General features: G+C 43.0%; 1 protein-coding gene across 1 annotated transcript in view; it reads left to right on the top strand.

Moving 5' to 3' along the window:
• LOC149461777 (synaptotagmin-14-like) overlaps nt 1-27,005 on the top strand; it is a 320,275-nt gene that overhangs the window by 243,625 nt on the left and 49,645 nt on the right. Inside the window, exon 6 of the mRNA XM_089677813.1 lies at nt 5,073-5,525. Coding sequence (XP_089533939.1) covers nt 5,073-5,525 — 453 coding nt within the window. The remainder of the gene's footprint in view (nt 1-5,072; nt 5,526-27,005) is intronic.

Here is a 27,005-nt window from a genome sequence, read left to right as displayed (position 1 = left end):
AAAGTTCAGGTTTATTCTTTATTAATACAATGTTTTTTTTTAAGCCTCTCATGGGTACCGTAGTAAGTATGTAAGGCACGTGGAGTTCAAGTATTGGTCTTCTCTTTCCTTCTATTTTTTTTGTGTGTGTTTTTCTGTTCCCAATCCTCCTCTCTTGTTCCTTCTTCCTTCCTTTTGGATTTCCTCATACAGTGATGTCTAGGTGCTAACCTTGTTCTTGATCACTTTACCGTGATGTTATATTTTGTGATGTAGCTATATAGTGGAATGACTCCCTTGCAGGATGGCTCCAATGCACCATTTAATTGGGCAACTATATGGCAAAATGTATTTTAATGTTGATAAATGTAAAGTTGTGCACTTGGGGACTAAAAACATGCATTCACCATACATATTAGGAGGAGAACGCTCGGTGGAGTCACTGGTGAAGGATCTGGGTGTTCTGGTAGATCATAGACTTAATAACGGCATGCAGTGCCAAGCTGCAGTTTCCAAAGCTAGTAAAATCCTGTCTTGTATTAAGAGAGGTATAGACTGCACAGAGAGAAATATAATTTTGCCCCTGGACAAATCATTAGTAATACCTCATCTGGAATATGCAGTTCAGTTTTGGCACTTCACAAAAGCGATATCAGAGAACTGTAGAAAGTGCTGGGAAGGGCAGCCAAACTAATAAGAGGCACAGAAGAGCTCAGCTATGAGGAAAGATTAGAGGAACTGAATTTATTCTCTCTTGTGAAGAGAAGAATAAAGTGTTACTAAACCCAGGACCCTGCATTCACTATATCTGGTCTCCCACAGTACACACAACATGGAAGTACAATTATTTTAGTACATATAAACTGCTAAATACCTTTTCTCATTAGCAGTTAGAGCAGTCTTGTGACTTCTATCAGTGTCCAGCAGAGCAGTGGTTAAAGCTTGTAGGAGGATGTAGAACCCCTAACCCTCTGTCTGGACAGTGCTGATTGGCCTTGTTCTGATCACATTCACTCTCCCATTCCAAAAAAAACCTCTCTAGCAATACACGCCAAACTGAGCATGTGCAGAGTGACATATGTTTTATCAGGAGATAAGAGGGGACACTGGATGAAGGGAAGGCAGGATCAAACAGCGTTTTTTACACAATGCAGAGGATTAACCCCTTAGGCTCCACAGTGAGTATAACATACGGTACATGCTTTACTGCATATACAAAATTATTTTACTATTGTGGGTATAGTAACACTTTAAGGGGGATATGATTATCACGTATAAATACATAGGTGCTCCATATAGTGAACTTGGTATGGAGTTATTCACTGTCAGGTCATTACAAAGGGCCATGAGGCACTCTTTACATCTGGAGGAAAAGAGATTTAACCTTCACATATTGAAAGGCTTCTTTACAGTAAGAGCTGTGAAAATGTTGAATAGACTCCCTCAAGAACTGGTTCTGGTCAGCTCAGTAGATTGTTATAAAAAAGAGCTGGGTGCACGTTTTCCAAGCGGACCCGATTGGACCATTAATTGCCCTCTATAGAGCGGTGGATTTAAATGAACATGTACAGTATTTGTTTACACCCACCTGCATCTGATCCAGTCTGCTAAAAACAGCATCTAGCAGATTGGATGACAGTCGGATGTAAATGGACAGGCGGCCCATTTACACCTGGCCACCCATAGAGGACAGTTGGCTGTGTCTATGTCCGCTCTGCATAGGCAGAGCGGACACAGACCTGTCATCCGCCTGCTCAGCGGTGATAAGTGGACAGATCCCCCGCTGAGCAGGTGATTCCGCTAGATATGTTTATATTTCAGTACTTTATTTATACAATTATTGCAATGTCTGTGGGTTTCCTATAACACTCTTTATGCTAAATTGTGTGGAATTCTGAAAAGTTGGTTTAAATAAAGATAAAAAACAGCAGTGGCAGCTTGTATATTTCATGCATAGCAGGTTTCATTTGAAACTCAATAACACCGATATCTCTTCTGCTTTGGGAGGTTCAATTTAGAATCTTCATATCTATTGGATCCAGAAAGCATTTTTAAATGTTACATAGTAATGGTTTGATTGTAGTTTCCTAGAAAGTGTCCATAAAGCCAATGCATTAAAATTGCAAAAACAAAAAAGGGAGCACACAAGTGATATTTTTGCTATTACCAACCATTCAGGTTTCACATTTAATTTTATAGATATTATAAACAGGAATTCTGATTGCTTGCTGTGGACATCAAAATATAAGTTTATTTACTCACAGTGAAATTCTGTATTAGGGTATGTTTGTAACTTATATCTGTTCACTGCTGACACTGAGGCCAAACTCACTCTTCTGTTGCTGTGCTACATTGCCATTCATTCTGAATAGTGTCCCAATGCGCTAAAGCAATGCACACTTGCATTGTACCGCACCACAACACTCATAGTGCATTGTATTTAAAGAAAAAAAATATACATATACACTAGTTTTCTAAAAGTATTGGGACGCCTGCCTTTTCACACACATTAATGGCATTGCAGTCTTAGTCCGTAGGGTTCAATATTGAGTAAGGCTTGGATGCAGCTGCTCGGCCATGGAAACCCATTTCATGAAGCTCTCTACGCACTGTTGTTGTGCTAATCTGAAGGCCACATGAAGTTTGGAGGTCTTTAGCTATTGACTCTGCAGACGGTTCTGTGCACCGTGCACTGCAGCATGCGCTGGCCCCACTCTGTCATTTTAAGTGGCCTACCACTTCGTGGCTGAGTTCCCGTTGTTCCCAGTTGCTTCCACTTTATTACCATACCACTAACAGTTGACCGTGGAATATTTAGTAGAAAGGAAATTTCACTAATGGACTTATTGCACAGGTGGCAACTTATCACAGTACAACGCTTGAATTCACTGAGCTCCTGAGAGGACCCATTCTTTCACAAATGTTTGTAGAAGCAGTCTGCGTGCCTAGGTGCTTGATTTTATACACCTGTGGCCATGGAGGTGATACACGAGGGGCGTTCAAGTCAAACCGGGACTTTTGAGTTTATATAACAAAAGTACAAATTTCAGGAAGTGGAAACTGCATTTATTTATTTTTACATACTTCCCTGCTACATTCATACACTTAGCCCAGCATTTAACTAATGCCTGGAAAGCTTCAGCATAGAAAGATTTGTCAGTATGCCTGAACAATCCTAAGACAGCCTGCTTCCCTTCCTCAATGATTGTGTTCCCCGTTCCCACAGAAAGATTTGTCTCTTCTGCAATTTCATGACAGGTTATGTGTTGATTATCCAGGATCAGACCTTCCACACACTGAATGTTCACAAGAATGACTGCTATGGCATGAAAATCACCATGGCCGGGGTGGCTGTTGACAGATGTATGGCCATCTTTGAAACGTTTACACCATTGAAATGTCTTACTGCAGCTGAGCGTCTAATCATTGTACTGTGCTAGAAGTCTTCCATAGATATCCACTGGTTTTACACCTTCGTTCACAATGAACATCATCACCACATGCTGTTCCATGCAAGCACTGACACTGTTGTTTTACATCTTGATTAACGAGCAAGCAGCAGGGCTCACCTGTCAGGTGGAAGCATTTGGGCAGGAGCACTGCCACCGATTGCTTCCACACAGTGCCAGCCTCTTTGCCCCCCGTGTGAAGCTCCCCCAGCCCTCTGTCTCCCGGGCTCTGCTTGTCCATCTACGGGCCCAGGACTAACTCACTGCCGGCGGCTAGAGGGGAGGGAGGATAGCAGACGCGTCCACTCCCCTCCCCTTCTTGTCCTGACCCGGAAGTGATATTATGATGTCACTTCCGGGTCCCCATTGAGAGATTCCTGAAAATTAAGGCCGGAAAAGAATGTAATGCAGTGCGATGTGCACTGCATTACATTCAGGGAAGCAGAGGTCTAAAAGACCCTGGATGTCTCAACAAAGAGAACCTGTCATTAAAAAATCATCACATAGGGGGCATTGTCAAGTTATACTTCTGGATGTGTGCACTTGTTCATAGTTTCTTAGAAAGCATTGAACCCATTGGATAGGCAGCTAACTTTTTCGGAAGTCAGCAGTGGTAGTCCTTGTGTTTCTGTTAGCACAGATGAGCTCTAAAAATATGATAAACTCATAAAGTGATTTTTTTTCTTTTTAAGTGAACTTGGGTATTGCCCATTTAGGGTAAAGGAACAAATACGCACTAGTCCCACCCCCAAACACTTTGCTATCACTCCCCTATGGTTGTACGCCAGCTGGAGATCAGCTTACACAAGGCCGACTGTCTCTCCACCTCCATGAGACAGCAGTGGGCCAAAAACCAGCAATGTCACTGGGGTGAGTCACATGCTCCCCCAAACCCAGAAGTAGTCCTTTGTAGTAATGGCTTCTGAAGGTTAATTGGAATGGAAAGGAAAAAAGGAAAGGTGAGTATGTGCTGCAGGAGAAAGAAAGTTTTAATGTGTGTCTGTTCATTTGCCTGCATGGTTATAGATTTATTAGACCAGAAAGAAAAAAACATATAACTAGTAGGCATGTATTCTATCTGAAATGTTTTACACAACTATGATACATACATGAATTGTTGTTTACAGTCACAGCAGGGTTACAGCTCTGTTCAAGGTGAAAAACCTGCATTTACACACCATGATTTCAGCCTGCAACTTTACTAACTGTAAAAAAACAGCCCTCCTTCTTTCACAACTTGACATTTACTTAATAATTTTTCATTGATTCAGACTTAGTGCCAATCACTCTGCCAGCTGCAAATTCCCCAAGTGACGGTGAATGCCCCGAGGCTCTAACAATAATTTGGGGCCTACTTAACAGTCAAGTTTGACATGTTCTTAGCTAAAGGGGAAATAAAACTCTAATATATTCTATGAATTTCTAAAAGGTTTATTTTCAGGTTTCGCTGCATTGTCTGCGTTACCCTGTTGACAAGTTTGTGTAGCTTATCGCTGTTTCTACTGTTCTTTTGTTTTTTGAGGTGCATCCTTTACAATGTACAAGGAATTTCCATGCCTAGGAATGTTTTAGTTTTTTATTTTTTTCTAAAAGATCTAAAAGTAAGAGGAATAAATAAATTCATGCATATTTTTTTTTCCCTAGGATTTGTCAGCCAGAGGATCATCTTCACAGCTTCCTAAGTCTTTTGATCCGGAGCCAGTAGCTAAATATGGCACATTGGATGTAACTTTTGACTATGATTCACAAGAGCAGAAACTTCTTGTCACAGTGACAGCTGTCACCGACCTGCCCACATACAACAGGACTGGGAATAGTAATTCCTGGCAGGTCCATCTTGTTCTGTTACCCATGAAAAAACAGAGATCCAAAACAGGGATTCAGAGGGGGCCTTCCCCAGTCTTCTCAGAGGCCTTCAAGTTCAATCACATAGAATCAGAAATGATTGCAAACTATGCCGTCCGGTTCAGACTGTACCTGGTACGTCGAATGAAAAAGGAGAGGATTGTGGGGGAAAAGGTTTTCTATTTAACAAAGCTGAACCTTCAAGGAAAGCTTTCTGTTCCAGTGCTGCTCGAACCCGCATACAGTCTGTCGGTAAGTACTTTATGATTACCCATACATGAGCAGACCTCCCAGTTATTAGCGCTCGTTGAAACAATAGAATGTGTATAATAACCTTTGCTTTTTTGCGCATTAATGGAGGGAGGTGGTGCATTGAGAATCCCATTCATTTTAGCTTGGGCCTTTGACTTTGACTGAATAGAGGAAAATACTTTACAATGCAACACACAGTACATTTGCAGCTGTGTGTTGCTCTGGCTGTAGTTCACTGTATATGTACCTAGAGCTGCAATTAAAAAGTATTTTTAGTGCATGGATATGTGTGGATATAGCCTTTATACCTGAGAAGAGAATGTTAGACTATGTCATTGACCTTCCTTGGGGGAGGTACTGTTATGAAGCACTGTGTGTTGATTAAAGCTCATCACTGGCCAAAACATACTGTGTATTTATTTATATATGGGCAGCACAGTGGCTAAATGGTTAGCACTTCCGCCTGGCAGTACTAGGGTCATTGGTTCAAAATCCTAACCACGGCACCACCTGCCTGGAGTTTGCATGTTCTCCATGTGCTTGCGTGGGTTTCTTCTGAGTATTCCGGTTTCCTCCCACACTCCAATGACATGCTGGTAGGTGAATTGGATCCTGTCTAAATTGGCCCTGGTATGTGTATGTATGAATGTGAGTTAGGGACCTTAGATTGTACACCCCTTGAGGGTTAGGGACTGATGTGAATGTACAATATATATATATATATATATATATATATATATATATATATATATATGTGTGTAAATTGATGGCGCTATATAAGTATCTGAAATAAATAAATATATATATATATATTCTAACACACTGGAAGGAGTTAGAATTTCCAACAGCAATAGAAACCCATTTTGGTGTGACACCAGGACAGGAGATGAACAGAGATTCTAATGTTCTCCACTCTACTGCATTGAATGTTTTTGTTGTTGTCTCTCCCTTTTGGAGAAATTTCTCATCAGGACCTGACCCTGTGACATCCTGTCAATGGAAACAGAAGTAAAGGGGAAATCTCCTCAGCAGAGGAGTTAGACTTTTTTTTCTTGTAAAAATCTATTTACACTTAGCAAACACACGTGGCCCAAAAAAAATTTGACAGTGTCTCTTTACTGGACATTTTTTTAAGTTTTATCTTCCCAAAATAAATCTCCCACTCCTCACAATCACGCCTTAGGCTACATGTACACTGGAACTCTACTGGCAGCAGAAAAACACTAAATGCGGCACCGCATTTAGCGCTTGTATGTTTATTCATTTCATTGGCCAGAGTACTTGACATCAAAATGAATAAATGCCCAAGCACTAAAAGTGGCTGGCACATAGGCACGCATATACATGTTTACATGCTTTTTCTGCATTTGGCACTTTTTTTGTTAAAACGTTCCTCTCCTGAACATGATTCTTCTGTGTTCAGTAATGAGTCGTTTAACTGCCCCTAAACTCTGCTGCTTCTAAACTGGGGGTAAAAGCCTATGTGTGTATGGACACATAGGGGTTAATTTACTAAAGGCAATTGCAGTTGCTCCAGAGCTTAGTAAATGAGGTACAGCTTCCCTTTGCCAAGAATAGCCAATCACATGCAAGGAAAATGAAAAACAGCATTTTTGCTTGCACGTGATTGGATGATGGAAGTCGGCAGAGCTTCCCCTCATTTACTAAGCTCTGGAACAACTGCACTTGCTGAGTGCAATTGCACTTTGCAAAGTGCACACTCTACCTGCCATTAGTAAATCAACCCCATAGGCTTCTACTGAGTTGAGTTCAAGAGCTTTGGCAAAAAAACACCCAAAGCTCCTAAACTCATGTTTAGGAGCAACAGTGTACATGATGCCTTATTCATGTCATCAGTTTTCAGCAGCACCTATTTTTGTGCACAAATACTTTCACACAAAGGGCAAACTTGGAACCAAAATATCTGATGAGCACTTTGAGAATTCATTGAGAATTGCTACTACATCCATCCAACCAGATTCTGATGCGTTCGTTTATCCTAAACAGTGTCAAATATCGCACTAGTTTTATGTTGTCCTCCTTTACTTTTATAATAAAAAATATTACTTATTACATACTGTATTACTATGAAGTTTTATTACGCAAATAGGTAAATTATCTATATCAGTAATTGTTATCCTATCATCTGCTTGACTTTTTTTTACTCATGAGCTATGCTTATAGTTAGTGTATTTTATGGGTGGCCCAAGACAATTCCTCTTCTTCCAATGTGGCCCAGAAAAGTCAAAAGGTTGGACAGCCCTGCTTTAAAGTATAACACCAGCCAACATTTTTTGTAAAACGATAGTGCCTTCTGATAGTCTATACCCCCCAAAAAATTATGCTCACCCATCCATGCTTCTTCAATGCTTCCCAGCTGCAGTAGTCTACTCTTAATGGTTTCAGGAATTACCCAGGTGGATGATGACACTGACCCTCCCCTCTACATGATAGTGCTTGGACCTGGCGATTGACCACTAAGGCCTGAACATTGTTGTGTAGCAGAGGTCATATGCATCCCATACTCAAAAGCCCAACTCTCTTACAACATAGGAGCAAAAGGGCACAACTTTAAAATGCAGCAAACATAACCTATGAAAATGGGTGAAAGAATGCTAAACATCTCATTGCAGCTGCAACAACAGGATCCCAACTCCTAAAAGTGCCCTGTCAATCACCAAGGAATTGGTTCAAGGAATCTCTGCAAATGGGGAAGATCACTACGGATGACTACCTCTTTAATGGACAAAGGACTTTTAGTTGAGATCATAAAATTATAGCCTCGGCCTTAACCATATAAACAGGTACCAAAGGAAAAACTGCTTCCTGTTAATAGATCTGCATTGGTTTTTCAGCATTTAAGATTCTCAGCAGCATGATCTAAAACTTTCTTTGATCATGCTATAGTATATTAAAATTAGACGTGCATTTTCAATACGTTTACACATGCTAAAATGAACGAATTAAAGCACAAAGGTATAGTTGTCACCAATACAAGTGTCTTCATTAAAAAACTTTGCTTCTATTCCTGTTCTAGAGACAACTCAAATATTTGAATGGATCTTAATGCAAGAAAAATGGCTCTTGTTGGTTTTTTGGGTTTTTTTTAACCACAGCGCACCATGACGCACATTGTTCGTGCTGGTTCCTTGTAGTGCATTGTAGCGCACAAATACAGTAGATTGCAATGCTTGCACTGAGTTTAGCGCATTATCTGTTTCATTAACACATATCACTGCTGAAGACAATACAATGCAAAGAACACAGGGCTGTTGACATTTTTGAAAAAACTACTTGTCCAGGGACTAAAAAATTGGGGTCCCAATCTACTTGTCCCTAATGGCAATCAACTTGTCCAGATTTAAAAAAAAAATATTTTTTTAACCAAAACCATATTGAAATCTGAGGAGCTTTTAGGAATTCAACATCCCTGGGACAAAAGGCGGGGTGAATCTCCCTAACGGGGTTACATGCAAAACTGTTCTGAGAATGGTTAAAGCAGAACTAAACTATATCTGAGCACCACAAACTGAAAACGCAATTTTTTTCATTTTTAATATTCAACGCAAACTCACCCATCCACCCTTGCCTTTTTCTGTTGAGAATTCATTTTGAAAAACACCCCCTAGCATTTCTAGCTACGGCCATCTTGAGTAAGGACAGAAGATTCTTGTTGCATTTAATTGCTGGGATCCATCTGCCCTTAACTCATGCATGCAGGGAGGATATGCTTAGCTGAGAAAGCCTCTCCTCCCCTTCTCCAGATGAAGATTCCTGGGATGTATGACATTATTTTGGCCTAGGCCAGAAACCAGGAAGCAACTGAAGAAATAAAAAAAAAAAAAAAAAGTTGAAAACAAATATAATATACTTTCCTATCTATTTACTACGATTAGCAGCATAAGGATTAAAATTAGTTAATGTTGACTGAGTGAATTTAGTTCCACTTTATTAAGCTTTAACATATAGTATGTAGGTATTCTGCAAAGAAATACATGCAAGCGCACATCTCCAAATATTATAGGTTTTTATTGGCAGTTTGTATTCTGGTCAAAGTACAAGAGCCCTGTCTGGTCTCAGACCTGGGAGTAGCTTGGATATGATGTTCCTTAGTATAAAAAAAAGATTAAAGCAGAACTGAAGTTCAGCTGTAAGAAACAGTGAGAAGGCAGGGTTTATTGCAGAAAAAACCATGCAATGTCTCTTCTGTAATGAAATGTCCCTACCCGCTTGCTCACTGTCTTTTCTGGCACTGTAAACTGAGCTGCACATGTACAGGTCAGCTTACAGCACCGGGCTGGTCTCTGTGTGCCAAAATGATGGCCTCCTGCGCCTGTGCAGGAGTGACGTCATCCCGCACCAGCCAGTGAAAACAGCTGAAGACCAACCCCATGTAGAAGATGTTGGCACTAAGAAGGGACTGTTGGTAAGGTGAGTATTAACCCCTTTAGTTCCACTTTAATTTGTATGACTGTCTGTCCTTGTACCCACAATATCTACAGAGGGTGGACAACCCTTAAAAAATTCCATAAAGCCTCATTATTTATTTTTACCATGCCTAAGTATCAGGTATTCCCAGCATGAAATACAACAGCATCTGGATTCAGTAACAGCTACTGCACAAGGATTATCTAGAAGCAATAAGTAAAAATAAAAAATCTCATTATTGTCCTTCAGCAAATACGTTCTGTATTTTCAGAAGTCACAATCCTGTGTCAATAAATGAAATCAAATTTGCATTTCAAAATTATGTCTGGAGCAAAACTAGTGTGTGACTGATTAGGCAAAAGCAAACAACACGAGCTCTCAGAAGCCTTCGGAGCCTCTGCAGCGCTCTATTACAGGCAGGAATTGTGCGTCTCTCCAGAAAGCACCACTGATGCAATTAGAACACAACCTGCATTGCTGAGAGGCGATAAGGTGATTAACTGACTGTCTACAAGACTCAATCATCTCAAAACAAAGCGGATGGTGATATAGGATTTAGTTATAACACAACATGATGTTCTACAGCACAGAACAACAATATCTAAAAATCCTGTTTTCATATGACAGCAATGTAGGACTACCCCAGGCGACTTGGTAATAAATATGTCAAGTGCACAGTAACACTATTTACCTCACTTTGATTTTTTTATTTGCCTGTGCAGCTTTTGGATAGTGCCCAGTTTGTGTAGATTTCAGCCAATAGTCTATAAAAAGTGAAAATGCTAATTAAAGCTGACCTCTGGGATAAGCATATATTGTCTAAATATAAGAGTCATGTGTAGAAAAGGAATGTTTAGTGAGCGCTACCATAGGAGTAAAATAAATAAATACACACGCCGCTGAAACACCAAAATAAAGGTAACCAAAAAACCTCCAGAAATATATGAATCAAAATAGACAGGTGCAGCGCTGAGTAATGATAAACCCTTATAGTATACACACTTTCATGCAATATCAACTGGTGCAAACAGATGATGTCACCGAATGGTGATTCTCAGTGACTAAATAGTTCAATAGGGTATGGTAAAATCGTGCGGATCCTGAAGGATCACAATGCCAGGTGTGTGGATATCCTGATCCGGGAGTGATAGATGGTGTGCTTCAAATGAATGAAATACGCACTCACCAGAAGTGCGTTTATAACACATATGAAATCCTGCGTTTCCAAACAATTAGTGAATCATCTGTTCCCAGGTCAGGTCATACATCAGATAACCATCTGGACATATCAGCATAGAGGTATCACGATCCTTTGGTGCGTATCGCCATCTTGGGTCATCTCTTTTAGAATGGGCACTGCAAATGAAGGCACTCACACAGAGTGCCCAATAAGAGACCACATAGTGTGATACTGTATATAGTACCTTTATTCCAGTTAAATGAGTGTTACAGGTAATCAAATAAAATGTACTGACCATATGTTCAAAGTGGCCACCAGCGGTGGTCAGATGTCCGGTTGCTGTAGCTCCTGACGCGTTTCGTGCGATGCACGTAGTCATAGGGTACAAGGGCTAAGAGTCATGTGTGTTCTTACTTGTATCTTGGTGTGCTTTGTGTATTTCTTCCAGATCTGTGTAGTAATCCAATGGGAAACTTTACCTCTGTGCAGGAGCTTCCTGTAATAAAGACCGGTCAGTGATGCTTTCTTTCCTTGTGCAGGGTGACTGGTCCTGTTTCCGCCCCCTCCTGTACTTTTCTACAGGCTGCTTGTAGTGGGTGGGGCCTGCAGGGTGCTTCCCACAGCTCTGCTCTCTGCACAGTAAAGCACAGTGATGAAGACAATGCTACTTTTGCAACATAATATATGGGTTTGAAAATGCATTTGATGCACACTAAGTGGATTTACAGTATCTCACAGAAGTGAGTCCACCACTCATATTTTTGTAAATATTTTATTATATCTTTTCATGTGACAACACTGAAGAAATTATACTTTGCTACAATGTAAAGTAGTGAGTGTACAGCTTGTATAACAGTGTGAAGTGTGATGGACTGGCCAAGTATGTCTCCAGACCTAAACCCTATTGAGCATCTGTCGGGCATCCTCAAGTGGAAGGTGGAGGAGCGCAAGGTCTCTAACATCCACCAGCTCTGTGATGTCGTCATGGAGGAGTGGAAGAGGACTCTAGTGGCAACCTGTGATGCTCTGGTGAACTCCATGCTCAAGAGGGTTAAGGCAGTGCTGGAAAATAATGGTGGCCACACAAAATATTGACACTTTGGGCCCAATTTGGACCTTGTCACTTAGGGGTGTACTCACTTTTGTTGCCAGCGGTTTAGACGTTAATGACTGTGTGTTGAGTTATTTTGAGGGGACAGCAAATTTACATTGTTATACAAGCTGTACACTCACTACGTCACATTGTACAGTTGTGTTCAAAATAATAGCAGTGTGTTGAAAAAAAGTGAATAAAGCTCAAAATCCTTCTAATATCTTTTATTTCCATACACACAAATGCATTGGGAACACGACACATTCTATTCTAAATCAAAACATGAAGAAAAATATATCAAATTTGTGTTGTTCCTCTAAAAAAATTGAAGAAAAGTGAATATTAGACTGTTCAAAAAAATAGCAGTGTTTGTATTCTTCTTTACAAACTCAAACATTCACTATATAAACTGAACAATGTTTGAAGATTTTGCTTTCCTTTGAATCACTTAATGAATATTTAGTTGTATAAGCACTGTTTCTGAGAACTGCTGTACATCTGTGTTGCATGGAGTCACCCAACTTCTGGCCCCTGTGATCAGGTATTCCAGCCCAGGATGATTGGACTACATTCCACAGTTCTTCTCTATTTCTTGGTTTTGCCTCAGAAACTGCATTTTTGATGTCCCCCCACAAGTTTTCTATTGGATTAAGATCCGGGGATTGGGCTGGCCACTCCATAACGTCAATCTTGTTGGTCTGGAACCAAGATATTGCACGTTTACTGGTGTGTTTGGGGTCGTTGTCTTGTTGGAACATCCATTTCAAGGGCATTTCCTCTTCAGTATAAGGCAGCATGATCTCTTCAAGTATTCTGATGTATTCAAACTGATCCATGATCCCTGGTATGCGATAAATAGGCCCAACACCGTAGTATGAGAAACATCCCCATATCATGATGCTTGCACCACCATGCTTCACTGTCTTCACAGTGTACTGTGGCTTGAATTCAGTGTTTGGGGGTCGTCTGACAAACTGTCTCTGCCCACTAGACCCAAAAAGAACAATCTTACTTTCATCAGTCCACAAAATGTTCCACCATTTCTCTTTAGGCCAGTCAATGTGCTCTTTGGCAAATTGTAACCTCTTCAGCGCGTCTTTTTTTCAACAGTGGGACTTTGCGGGGGCTTCTTGCAGATAGCTTGGCTTCACATAGGCGTCTTCTAATTGTAACAGTACTCACAGGTAACTTTACACCTTCTTTGATCTTCCTGGAGCTGATTGTTGGCTGAGTCCTTGCCATTTTGGCTATTCTTCTATCCATTCGAATGGTAATTTTTCGCTTTCTTCCACGTCTTTCAGGTTTTGGTTGCCATTTTAACTAGTTGCCGACTGCAGATAGCCGAATGACGGCTGCACTGCAGCCGGCCAGTTCTGAGTGGACGTCATATGACGTCCTCCCAGAACGCGCTCTCCTGCGCGCCCCAGGGGGCGCGCACCCGGCGATCTCCGTGATCGCTATGTCCTACGGACACAGCTGATCACGTGATGTGGTAAAAGGCCAATCACAGCGGCCTTTTACCACGTGATCAGCAGTGTCCAATGACACGCTGATCAGAGGGAAATGCAAGTGCCGGTTCTCGGCTGCACTTTCCTCACGCTGTCAGATCGTGAGGAAAGTACTGCCGAGAACCGGCAGTTGTCAGAGCGGGGATCGGCACCGATCATCAGGGCACTGATGATCAGTGCCCTGATGATCGGTGCCCAGCAGTGCCACCCGCAAGTTCCGCCCACCTGTGCCCAGCAGTGCGCCCACTAGCTCCGCCCACCTGTGCCCAGCAGATCACCCACCTGTGCCCAGCAGTGCACCCACCTGTGTCCAGCAGTGCACCCACCTGTGCCACTCTGCAGTGTCACACACCTGTGCCCAGAAGTGCCACCTACCTGTGCCCAGCAGTGCCACCCACCTGTGCCCACCCACCTGTGCCCACTAGTGCCACCCACCTGTGCCCACCCACCAGTGCAGCCCAGCAGTGCTGCCAGTCAGTGCCACCAGTCAGTGCCCAGTGGCGATTAAATACCACCAAAAGAAAGCTCTATTTGTGTGAAAAAAATGATCAAAATTTCATATGGGTACAATGTTGCATGACCGCGCAATTGTCAAAGTGCGGCAGCGCTGAAAGCTGAAAATTGGCCTGGTAAATAAGGGGGTATAAGTGCCTGGTAGGCAAGTGGTTAAAGCATTTGCGATCATTTTAGCTGAGCAGCCGATCATTTTCTGCACTTCTTTATATGTTTTCCCCTCTCCAATCAACATTTTAATCAAGGTACTCTGTTCTTCTGAACAATGTCTGGAACGACCCATTTTCCTTAGAAATTCAGAGAGAAATGCACTGTAACCAGCATGTACAACATTTGCTGCCTTCCTTCCTTACCCACTTGCCTACCAGGCACTTATACCCCCTTCCTTACCAGGCCAATTTTCAGCTTTCAGCGCTGCCGCACTTTGATTGACAATTGCGCGGTCATGCAACATTGTACCCATATGAAATTTTGATCATTTTTTTCTCACAAATAGAGCTTTCTTTTGGTGGTATTTAATCGCCACTGGGCGCTTTACTTTTTGCGCTATAAATTAAAAAAGTGCAAAAAATTTGAAAAAAAAAAAAGTTTCTTTGTTTCTATTATAAAATTTTTCAAACAGGTATTTTTTCTCCTTCACTGATGTGCGTTGATGAGGCAGCACTGATGGGCACTGATAGGCGGCACTGATGGGCACTGATAGGCAGCACTAAAGGGCACTGATAGGCAGTACTAATGAGGTGGCACGGATAGGCGGCACTGATAGGCAGCACTAATGAGGTGTCACGGATAGGCGGCACTAATATGCAGCACTGATAGGCGGCACTGATAGGTGACACTGATGATGGGTACTGATAGATGGCACTGACTGGCGGCACTGACTGGCACAACCGATGGGCACTGACTGGCAGCACTGCTGGGCTGCACTGGTGGGTGGCACTGGTGGGCAGCACTGGTGGGTGGGCACAGGTGGGTGGCACTGGTGGGCATAGGTGGGTGGCACTGGTGGGCACAGGTGGGTGGGCACAGGTGGGTGGCACTGGTGGGCACATGTAGGTGGCACTTCTGGGCACAGGTGTGTGACACTGCAGAGTGGCACAGGTGGGTGCACTGCTGGGCACAGGTGGGTGCACTGCTGGGCACAGGTGGGCGGAGCTAGTGGGCGCACTGCTGGGCACAGGTGGGCGGAACTTGTGGGTGGCACTGCTGGGCACCGATCATCAGTGGCCCTGATGATCGGTGCCGATCCTCGCTCTGACAACTGCTGGTTCTCGGCAGTACTTTCCTCACGATCTGACAGCGTGAGGAAAGTGCAGCCGAGAACCGGCACTTGCATTTCCCTGTGATCAGCGTGTCATTGGACACCGCTGATCACGTGGTAAAAGGCCGGTATGATCGGCCTTTTACCACATCTCGTGATCAGCTGTGTCCGTACAACACAGCGATCACGGAGATCGCCGGGTGCGCGCCCCCTGGGGCGCGCAGGAGAGCGCGTTCTGGGGGGACGTCATATGACGTCCACCCAGAACTGGCCGGCCGCAGTGCAGCCGTCATTCGGCTATCTGCGGTCGGCAACTAGTTAAATAAGGGCAATAATTGACACCTGTTTTTCAAAGAATGAATGACCTCACTAATAGAACTCCACACTGCTATTATTTTGAACATGCCCCTTTCAATTAGTGATTCAATTGCACAGAATCAGCAGCATGCATGTCATGACTGTTGGGTCTGTTGGATTTCTATTACTCTACTACAACTGCTAGTAAATTATTTGCCATGTAGAAATATTTCTACCAAAAACAGTGATTGATCAGGTTAGTGATGTCTGACTGCTATTATTTTGAACACAACTGTAGCAAAGTGTAATTTCTTCAGTGTTGTCACATGAAAAGATAGAATCAAATATTTACAAAAATGTGAGGGGTGTACTCACTTCTGTGAATATTTATATGAAAGTTTTTGTGCTTGGAGTTCAGCTTTAAAGCAGTATTAAACCCAAAACCAATATATATATATATTGCAGCTTACCAATCATTAGATGTGGTGGCTGCATTAGTTTTCTTATCTTTTTCCCCTTGTTTGCACCTGGTGATCTGGCCAGTACCACACTTACTATATTAGTGAGACGCCACTGCGGAGGAATGAGAACAGGACACAGCAGACAGCAGCATTGTCAGTCTGGGGGGATTGGAGTGTCAAATGTATTAACATTAGATTTGAATACAGTAACAAACTGAAGCCAAACTCCAGCTCACACTTTATAAGCAGTTACAGCAAACAGTTTTTCTTTTGAGATAAAGGTTTTACATGAATAAATAAAAACTGATCATTTGAATCACCCCTGTAAGTGGTAAATGGATTGTCCCATCCATATAAACAGATACACTCTGCTAGAGAGTTGTTCTTCTGAAACACAGCAGACTTGCTGGCTGAATCCCCAGGTGAAAACAGAAGATAGAAAGCCCAAAAATGGAGATTAGTGCAGTCATCACATCTAAGAATTGGTAAACTGCAATGTAATAAATATTTGCTTTTGGGTTTAATACCGCTTATATGCCATATAGTGGTGTGAACATATAAGACAAGGCATTTTGCCTTGTCGGCCAGTAGGACTGCTCTGGAATAGCCACCCAGCACAGTCCTACTGCAACTGGTGTGAATGGGCCCCTAAAGTATCTAGTACCCCTAGAGTAGAGAAATTATTAGAACCTCTGTCAGGCTTTTATTGCTTCTGGGTCTCTGTTTGGGAGATTTACTGCATCTGTTGTAAAATTAGGGTCCATTTACACTATGTTGTTGCAGTAACACATCATCATCATTACTGCAGTGTATGTTATGCGCTTTGCTGTGTTGTGTAACCATACATCTTGAATGGCACCCCAACACACTGAAGCAATGCAACTGCGTTGCAGCACATGGTAACTCATGCTGGTGCAGTGCATGGCATAAAAAGAGTCAAGTCCAATTTTCAGCACATTGGGGTGCATTAACAGCCCTTTATTTTCAATGGGCTGCATCAACTCAGCTCACCACAAAATTGTAAATAGGCCCTAAAAAAAAAAACTAAATTGCTCCTCTATTCCAGAGCAGGAAAAAAGTTAATTTGTTTTGGTGACAACTCTCTTAGGCACTATATGCACTCGTGATTCCTGCGGCTGGGATTGAGAGCTATGTATGGATAGCAGCAACCTCCAAGCCCATACACTGCAATGACAAGTTGTTGACGACCGCAGATATTTGTGCATGTTTGCACAGCCAGCAAACACATGCGGTGATCATGGCTTGACGCACAAAGTAAGCTGCTATCCGCACACAACTGTCAGTCCCAGCAACAGGAACCAGTACATTCTTGTCAATGAAATTCACACCTTGGCTAAACACCCATTTGAATGCATTATACCTCACTTTGGAAAGATTTCCTCTCACTTGTTAGTTTGCCTTTGGTATAGCAATTGCGGTGAAATCCTTTGAATGGGATATGCATGGAATAAAAACCTGAAAGAGGTTCTAACCATTCTTTATCCAAAATAAGTATTGGCAAAATTGGTTTTATACTACTTTAATTCTTGCTCCATTATCTTCTTCTGATTAGATTAGGTTACCTAAGCATTCAATGCAGGTATTGCTATAAATTCATGAGTTGTATCCCGACTGGTTGACACTCCAAAAAAAATGTATTATTTTTTTGAATTGAGCAAGAGGGCTGCATTTTTTTTATTGCAGTCTGTCTTTACTGTCTTCTGCTATAAGACAACTATTATTATTATTATACAGGATTTATATAGCGCCAACAGTTTGCGCAGAGCTTTTCAATATAAGGGACACAGTACAATTACATTTCAGTACAGAAGGAATAGGAGGGCCCGGCTCGTGGAGCTTACAATCTAAAGGAAGGGGGAGGTTATACAAAAGGTGATAGCTGCGGGGGATGATCTGGCGGAGGTGATTCAAGTACAGTTCTTAGGTGGAGGTGGGGTAGGCTTCCCTGAAGAAGTGAGTTTTCAAAGATCGCCTAAAGGCAGACAGGGTGGGGGCTGACCGGACATGCTGTGGTAGGGAGTTCCAGAGGATGGGGGAGGCTCTGGAGAAGTCCTGGAGGCGAGCGTGGGAGGAGGTGATGAGGGAGCTAGAGAGGAAGATATCATGGAAAGAGCGGAGTAGGCGATTTGGGCTGTATCTGTGGATGAGGTTGGTGATGTAGCTAGGGGCAGTGTTGTGGATGGCTTTGTAAGCTGTGGTTAGTATTTTGAATTTTATACGTTGGGTTAGTGGAAGCCAGTGGAGGGATTGGCAGAGAGGGGCAGCAGTCACTGATCGGTTGGTAAGGTGTATGAGTCTAACAGCAGCATTCATAATAGACTGAAGGGGGGATAACCTGTGTAACGGTAAACCAGTGAGGAGGGAGTTGCACTAATTGAGGCGGGATATAACCAAGGCATGGATTAGTTGTTTTGTGGTGTCATTGGTCAGGAAGGGGCGGATTTTGGAAATGTTCCGGAGGTTGAGGCGCCAGGAATTAGCCAGTGAGTCGATGTGGGGCCCAAAGGAGAGGTCAGAGTCTAGGTGGCAAATGAGGTTCAATGTAGTGAAATGTAAAGTGATGCACTTAGGGGTTAAAAATATGAATGCAGGCTACATGCTAGGGGGAGAACCTCTGGAAGAGTCAACGATGGAAAATAATTTGAGGGTCCTAGTTGTTGAGCATGTAGCATGTAATGCCAAGCTGCAGCAGGCAAAACCAGCAAACTATTAGCATGCATTAAGCCCTGGTTCACACTATTGCTGTGCGGGAAACCCCGCAAAAACTTTGCGTTTCCTGCACCACATTGCAATCATACAGTGTCATGCGATCTGGTTCAGGTGTCAATGTTAAATTAACGACACCCCTAAACAGATCGTAAAACACAGTGTGATTACCAGAATTCACAATACATGGGTGTGAACACCCATGCGATGCGAATCAGGTGCGGAAAAAAAAGGGTCCTGCGCCTTTTTTGGTGAAGATGCGATGTGATTTGAGCCATGCAAAGTGTATGGCTCAAATCGCACCGGTCAGACATCGCATGTGATTTGCACAGGAATGCTGTGCGGTTCCTGTGCAAATCACATGCATTGTGCCGCACCGCATTAGTGTGCTCCAGGGCTGAAAAGGGGATATACTCACAAGATAAATCTATAATTCTACCACTCTACAAAACTCTGGTTCGGCCACATCTTGAATATGTTGCTCAGTTCTGGTCACCAGTCCTCAGGAAGGATGTGCTGTATTTGGAGAGAGCCTAGAGAAGGGCAATCAAACTAATAAAGGGACTGGAGGACCTCAGTTATGAGGAAAGGCTACACACATTCAGCTTATTTTCCCTGGAGAAGAGACACTTAAGAGGAGATATGATCACATTATATACCGTATTTTTCGCTTCATAAGACGCACTTTTTTCCCCCAAAAAAAGGGGGGGAAATGTCAGTGCGTCTTATGGAGCGAATATAAAGCGGCCGGTCCGGTATTTCCGCCACCACCATGTCAGAATACCGGGCCGGCCGCTCAGCTGTTCTCTCCTGCAGAGCCTTACCTGTTCCTCGCTCCAGCGCTGCGCAGTCTTCCCGCGCTGGCTTCTGTGACAGCCGGGTGCCCACTGCGCATGTGCTGCCCTTTGTGAATGATCCGGTGTCTTCTGGGACACATGACAGGTCCCAGAAGGCGCCGGGCCATTCACAAAGCGCAGCGCTTCTCGCGCATGTGCAGTGGGCACCCGGCTGTCACAGAAGCCGGCCCGGGAAGAAGAGGGAAGGACAACTCCGCGGAAGTGGGAGCGGGTACCTGTCAAATTCAGGTACCCGCTCCCCTTCCCTCCCCAAAGGTCAGCAGTCTCTGGTCATTCCCTGCACTGTCTCCAGTCTCTGGTCATTCCCTGCACTGTCTGCAGTCTCTGGTCATCCCCTGCACTGTCTGCAGTCTCTGGTCATCCCCTGCACTGTCTGCAGTCTCTGGTCATCCCCTGCACTGTCTGCAGTCTCTGGTCATTCCCTGCACTGTCTGCAGTCTCTGGTCATCTCCTGTATTATGTCTGCAGTCTCTGGTCATCCCCTGTACTGTGTCCGCAGTCTCTGGTCATCCCCTGCACTGTGTCCGCAGTCTCTGGTCATCTCCTGCACTGTGTCCGCAGTCTCTGGTCATCTCCTGCACTGTGTCCGCAGTCTCTGGTCATCTCCTGCACTGTGTCCGCAGTCTCTGGTCATCTCCTGCACTGTGTCCGCAGTCTCTGGTCATCTCCTGTCCTGTGTCCGCAGTCTCTGGTCATCTCCTGTGCTATGTCTGCAGTCTATGGTCATCTCCTGTACTGTGTCTGCAGTCTCTGGTCATCTCCTGTACTGTGTCCGCAGTCTCTGGTCATCTCCTGTACTGTGTCCGCAGTCTCTGGTCATCTCCTGTACTGTGTCCGCAGTCTCTGGTCATCTCCTGTAGTATGTCCGCAGTCTCTGGTCATCTCCTGTACTGTGTCTGCAGTCCATTGGTTCAGAATACTTTTTTTTCTTGTTTTTCGCCTCTAAAACCTAGGTGCGTCTTATGGTCAGGTGCGTCTTATGGAGCGAAAAATACGGTAAATATCTAAATGGTGATTCTGGCATAGGGAGCAATCTGTTCAGTCTCAGGTTGCTGGAGAGGACACGTGGTCACTCAGTAAAGTTGGATGAGAGGTGGTTTAACTTTAAACTGCATTAAGGGGTTCTTTATTGTTAGAACAGTAAGGATGTGGATCTCCTTTCCACAATCAGTGGTGTCAGCTGGAAATGTCGACAAGTTCAACAAATGTTTAGATCTTAGCATCATAGCGAAACCAATATGCAGTGATATGGGAAGAGACATAAACCTATACATGCACCCACACAGGTTGAACTGAATGGACTGATGTCTTTATTCAGCTTTGCCAACCATGTAACTATATAACGTAACTGTTTTCTGAGACCCCTCTGAAGAGATTTATCCCCACTTCCTGTTCACATGACCATACTGCAAGTGATGGGGAGTCTACCTTATAGAAAAAACATTAATAGTAATGTACAAATTGCTTTGTAAATGAGTTGAATCCACACACTGCAGAATTTTTTCCTTCATATAAGCATGCATATATATGCAATCAAGAGATTAGTTAGCAATTTAGCTACTTGTTGAATCCCCTGAAAATATGCAAGTTGATTTATCTGATTTGCAAAAAATCACGCAATTCAGAAATCTAAGCAATTTTGATTCATGAACTGTAGGCCTCATTCACACGAGCGCTAACACCTGTGGTCTGTGAGTGGGGCTGTGTGTTTATGTGACTTAAAGAGTCTCGAGAAAAAAATTAAAAGTCAGCAGCTATACATACTGTAGCTGCTGACTTTTAATAAAAGGACACTTAGCTGTCCAGGAATCCAGTGCTGTCCTCACCCGGGCCGCTACTTTGGCTGTCTTCTTGTCCCTGCCATCTGTGTGTCTAGTGTGGGAAGCTGCTTTCCAACCTGCTTCCCAGGGCACATGCATTAGTCGCTCCACACTTTGTGAATGGTCCCCAGCCTCTTGGGACCTGTGATATTCCCAGAAGGCTGCGGGGGGGGAAGGGGAGGGGAACTACCAGTGGAATCGCCTAGTAGATTCCAGCGGGAGTGGGTACCTGCGAAACCTAGGTACCCCCCGCCCTGACAAAAACATTTACCTTCAATATTGTAAGAGGAGAGGGTGAGGATTCCCTAAATAGTAAGTTCCGTTTTAAGCTGCCAGGTTCTGGGTGCAAGCAGCCCATTCATGTCTAGAAACATAGCTTTTGCATGGAATCAGCCGCTCCTCCCAATTCGACAGCCGAGTGGGTGGGGGTGAGCAACCTCGAATCTCCCTTATATTAGCACTTGGGGAGGCAGTGATGTCATTCGACACCAAAGCTTACTCATGGTGGACTCACGCAGTGTGAAGGGTGCAAGGGAGCGTGTATGAGTGTGGATGCTTGGGAGAGTAGGCTATCTGGAGATACTGTCATTCTGCCCAAACACTCCATTCACAGTTACAAATAGGGCAATGTGCAGTTACATGCAGGAACCTCAGCGGGGGTTTCTGGCAATTAGCTGCGGAAGGGAGGCCTATTGCAAGCAATAGGAGGTTGGCAGTTCTCGCCGCTAATTACAGCCGCTCACAGGTAATCACTCAAGCAGTGATTACCTATGAACGATCAGCTTTGAACACAGACTGTCTGTGTCCAGGGTTGATCATTTGCAGGTATTTACTCCATCAGCGATTACATACGAGCGGCCATGATTAGTTGCAGGAGCTGTTCCCCTCCCATTGCTTTCAATTGAGCTTCCTCCCTCAGCTAATCACCAGGAACTCCCGCTGGGGTTAAGCATGTAATCGCGCACGGCTCCATTCACAAATGTAAATGGGGCCTTAAATGCCAACTCCAGTCCAAGCAAAAACCGCCATTTAAGGATGATGGAATGACCTTAGATTTTTCCTCGCTCTCTTATCCTATCTTTCCCGCTCCAGGGCTTTTACCTCCTACTAATGCTACTGGATTTTATTAACTAAACATCAGTGTGTTCTCTTTAGCCCTGTTTATTTCTCATACTTGTCTTCTCATCACTTATAAATATTGTATGAAGCTTTCACCAGTCCTACAGCCCAGTGTTTAGATGCCGTTATTTCTCATCTGATTATACTGTTCTCTGCATTTAAGCGCTCATATTTCGCACAACATTTTTTTCTTTTGCACTGTTGTAATCAAATATCCCTGCCCTACATTCTGATCCGTCTCTCTCTGTAATTGATTTATATATGAATAATGCAGTGCCAGATTATGGCGCATATAAAACACAGGCTTTAGCAGTCTGATTTTTATTATAAGCATCTGTTTGAAACACATATCAGTTGCTTTTCATGACAGTGCCCAACATCTTGCACTAAAGCTTTCTGCACATTCTTGATATAAGACAAGTTAAAAAAAAAGCATGCCATGGTTACCAGTTGTCCCCAATATATAGGGACAGTTCCTGTTCAGTGGCTCAATAGGGTAAAGGAAGTTGCAACTGCTCTTGGGTTGTTTGTCACAGAGGGGATAACGAAGGCACAAGATTGAGGAAGGCCAATGAATGCGCGATGTATCTCAGTCCGTCGCATGCTAGCAGAGAGTCCAAATTTCCTTAAACAAGCACATTCTGATCTCCCACTGCTGCCACCAGATATCAATGATGCCCATGCTGAATTGCTAACCAGAGCGAGCACCTTGTTTGGTGGAGAGGAATGAGGTTTGAGCTTACTTTGATAAGGTAAAATCATCTGTAACATGGTAATCACAGCCTGCAATACCTTTGGGCAAAATTAGAGGGTGTCACTAAAATTTAACTGGCTAGACATACAAATTTTGCATACAATCTGGTGCACTATGATGGCTGCATAGCTGTTACCATGTTATTACCACACACATCTGAGATTCTTCACGCTATCCTGGAAGCTAGAGTCCTTGTGTTATCACTGCTGCCACACGACTTGGGGTAGCTTGCCACCATTGGTATTTTGTCAGCGGGCTGGTCTGCTAGGCACAACAACTATATGGATCTCAGCCAGCCAAATGTTTATGTGCACCACATCCCATAAATCATAAGAACCATAGCACATACAAAAAAGTTTATGAATTTTTCAGGTGTTGCAATGATGACTACATAGTTTCAAAAAAACATTCATTTTACTCATACAAAGTTCTTTAAAACGTCATGGCCATTTAATTGTAACTGAAACTGCAGCCTAAATTTGCAATATGATACTGTGCAAACCTTAGTTTCCTACTCTACAGTGTGCACTTATTTCTGTCATACTGTATAATTCTTTCCCAATGGGAGCTATACTTGTATTTTGATATTCTTCTATGTAAACCTAATCATTTTTTTAGCAGAAAAAGTTGTGGTAAAATTTAAAGTGATTGTAAACCTTTACAGAAAAAACAAACCTGCTATGCCTACCTGCTCTGTGCAATTGTTATGCACAGAGCAGCCCCAATCCTCCTCTTCTCCAGAGAATCCTCTCTTCTTCTTTGCCAGAGCTCCTGGCTCGATCTCTTCAGCAAGTGCCCCCATAGAAAGCCGTGCTTGTACAGAAGTACCATGCGATCCAGTTGTCTTTTTTTTTAAGTAGTGCATACACTGCTCCTACTTTGGTCTGGTGAAATTCAGCCCATTCAAAATGAATGGGCTCAAATCGCACTGCACTGAACCGCTTCCTGTGTGATTTCTGATGTGAACCAGCCCTAAGAGAGGAATACCTATCACTTTGTTTAGATGTACCCTCACTTCCTGTTTTATCATAAGGACAAGAAGTGAAGGGAAATCTCCATTGGACATGGAGAGCAAACATTGACCAGTGTTTTAACCTTTCCCTACTTTATCCTACACACACTTTAAATACTCTTGAGTATACTATGTTACCTCCCTCTCTAACATTAACCCTATCTCATCTCTTTCAGTCTTTTCATTTGCAACATCTATATCCTTAGTTGCTTCTAAGACCTGATTTTTTCTCTGCTGCAGTTCAGTAATACTTATATAGCACCCTCTACTGTGCTACTAGAATAGTGTAGTGCATTGCAGGTAAATTCATTGTTTATGACTCATGATAACTGTGGTTAAGGTCGAGTTATTGAAGGTCAGCTAGATGATAACAGGTTGTGGCTCTATTGCCTCCTCCTGACTCTGGAGGACCATAGAACCTTCCAGAAGTTGGTAAGCAGGAAGGGTTGGAGACCTAATCTGCATGTTTATGGGAGTCTAGACAATCCCAGGATTGGAGGCCCTGGTAGATTGTGGACTGGCCCATAAATATGGGAGGAGTCAGGTGGAAGATGGAGGTCTGAGGAGACTGTCGGTGCTTGGTAGGGGTCCCCTAGATCTGGAAGGGGGGCAGCGGCCTCCAGGCTGGGCTTGAGCTGGCTCAGGAGGATACATTCAGCAGTGCAGCATAAATGGGATCACGACCTGGAGCAGTGGGAGCAAAGAGGACAGAGTGAGTACATCAGTACACCCTGGGATCCACAAGGGCAAAGACTGCCACATGTAGAAAACTTTCAAAGGACAGCACTGGGCTCAATCCTTTATCCTTGTCCCCAGAGATCTTCCAGGCAGCCAGGAGGGCTGGTGTTGTCTGCAGTCTCTGGAGCTGGAAGCAGTTCTACAGGGGGAGAGGCGACATCTCTGTATTTAGTTTCAAGCTGATTTTTTGATGGGCTGCTAGCTCCTTGCCCATAAAGGGCTGTTGCTACTGATCTGCAAAGACTGAAGGTTTTCAAGAAAAAGAACAGTCCAGGATCTGTTTTTGTATATAGGAAGGAAGTTGCCCCCCCCCACCTCATTAAATCAAGCCAGACTGAGCATCCCATAATCCCCATTTCCCTATCCAGGTTATTTCCCCTAATATAATAACAAAACCATTTATTTGAATGACTACAAAATTATATAAAACAACTGTGCAAAACGTGCCTAAAGTGATAACAAAGTAAGCAGCAGACACACCAAAGAAGATATCCCTTCCAATATAAGTGACAGAGTAACACTAAAGGTTATAATAATGAAAAAAAGTTAATAAATAAACACGGTGTTAAAGTACACATCAATAAATATCAATTTGCAATATAAATAAAGAAAACAAGAGATTTATAAATATAAATCATAAATAAGTGACCAGGTAAAGTTCCATCAAGTGCAAAAAATAGGTGCTCCAAACACCTTTTTGATGACAAAACGTGTTGGAAGGAGTCTCTTACTGATGTCATGATGCTCCCAGAAATGTTCTTCACAAGCCAGCTTGGTGATAATTACCTTACACATTAAATTTTAATAAAATTTGAGTGCAGTTTTATTTACAAATAAATGTTTTAAGAAATTTTTTTATAGTATAGTAAGACCTCTGTATGCTTATCTTGCATAAGAATACCAATTATATTCAGATATTATCATTAGGGAAGTAGCTTTGTTTAAAAGTGGTTCTAGACTATGAAACTCCATGAGGCAACTCTAGAGCACTGTTTGACCATTCGTTTTATGAAGATAGTAAATAATAGCTGGTAAGCAGCCATTTGATTTTCACTTTGGGTTGAGCTGCATGTTAAGGACACCATTTACACCTTACATTAGAAAAGTGTTTGGAGCACCTATTTTTTGCACTTGATGGGACTTTACCTGTTCACTCATTTCAGATTTATATGTATAAATCTCCTCTGTTTTTTTCTTTATTTAGATTGCACATTGATATTTATTGATTTGTACTGTAACTTTTACTCTGTCATTTATTTGAATGGGCTGCTGTACCTACGGAAAATGCAGGAAAAGGTCCCTGCACCTTTGCTAAAATAAAACTGCAGCTCCAGAGAAACCCCATAGTGTTATGATTTTCCCAGCACAGGAAAACACGCTGCGGTTTGCAGTGCAAGGGAGTGCCATTAATAATTAATGGCACCCCTACGGTTACCCTCTTCTTCTATGCTATGCTCACATCTTCAATCTCTCCCTATCTACTGGCACTTTCCTCTCCCCTCTAAAGCATGCCGAGATCACCCCCATACTTAAAAAGCCCTCACTCTACCCCACCAACCTGAACGATTTAAGACTTATCTTGTTGCTCCCACTCACCTTTTAGAACATATACTCTACAACCATCTGAGCTCCTACCTCACTGAAAGCAACCTTCTTTAAAAGTCTGGCTTTTTCTCGCAACAGTCCACAGAAACTGCCCTACTGAAGCTCAC

This window comes from Staurois parvus, unplaced genomic scaffold (genome assembly GCF_062004578.1).
Source record: "Staurois parvus isolate SC_StPar_1 unplaced genomic scaffold, SC_StPar_1.0 ptg000192l, whole genome shotgun sequence".
Classification (NCBI taxonomy): Eukaryota; Metazoa; Chordata; class Amphibia; order Anura; family Ranidae; genus Staurois; species Staurois parvus.
Note: the sequence above shows the minus strand (reverse complement) of the source record. Positions and strands in the feature narration are given on the sequence as shown.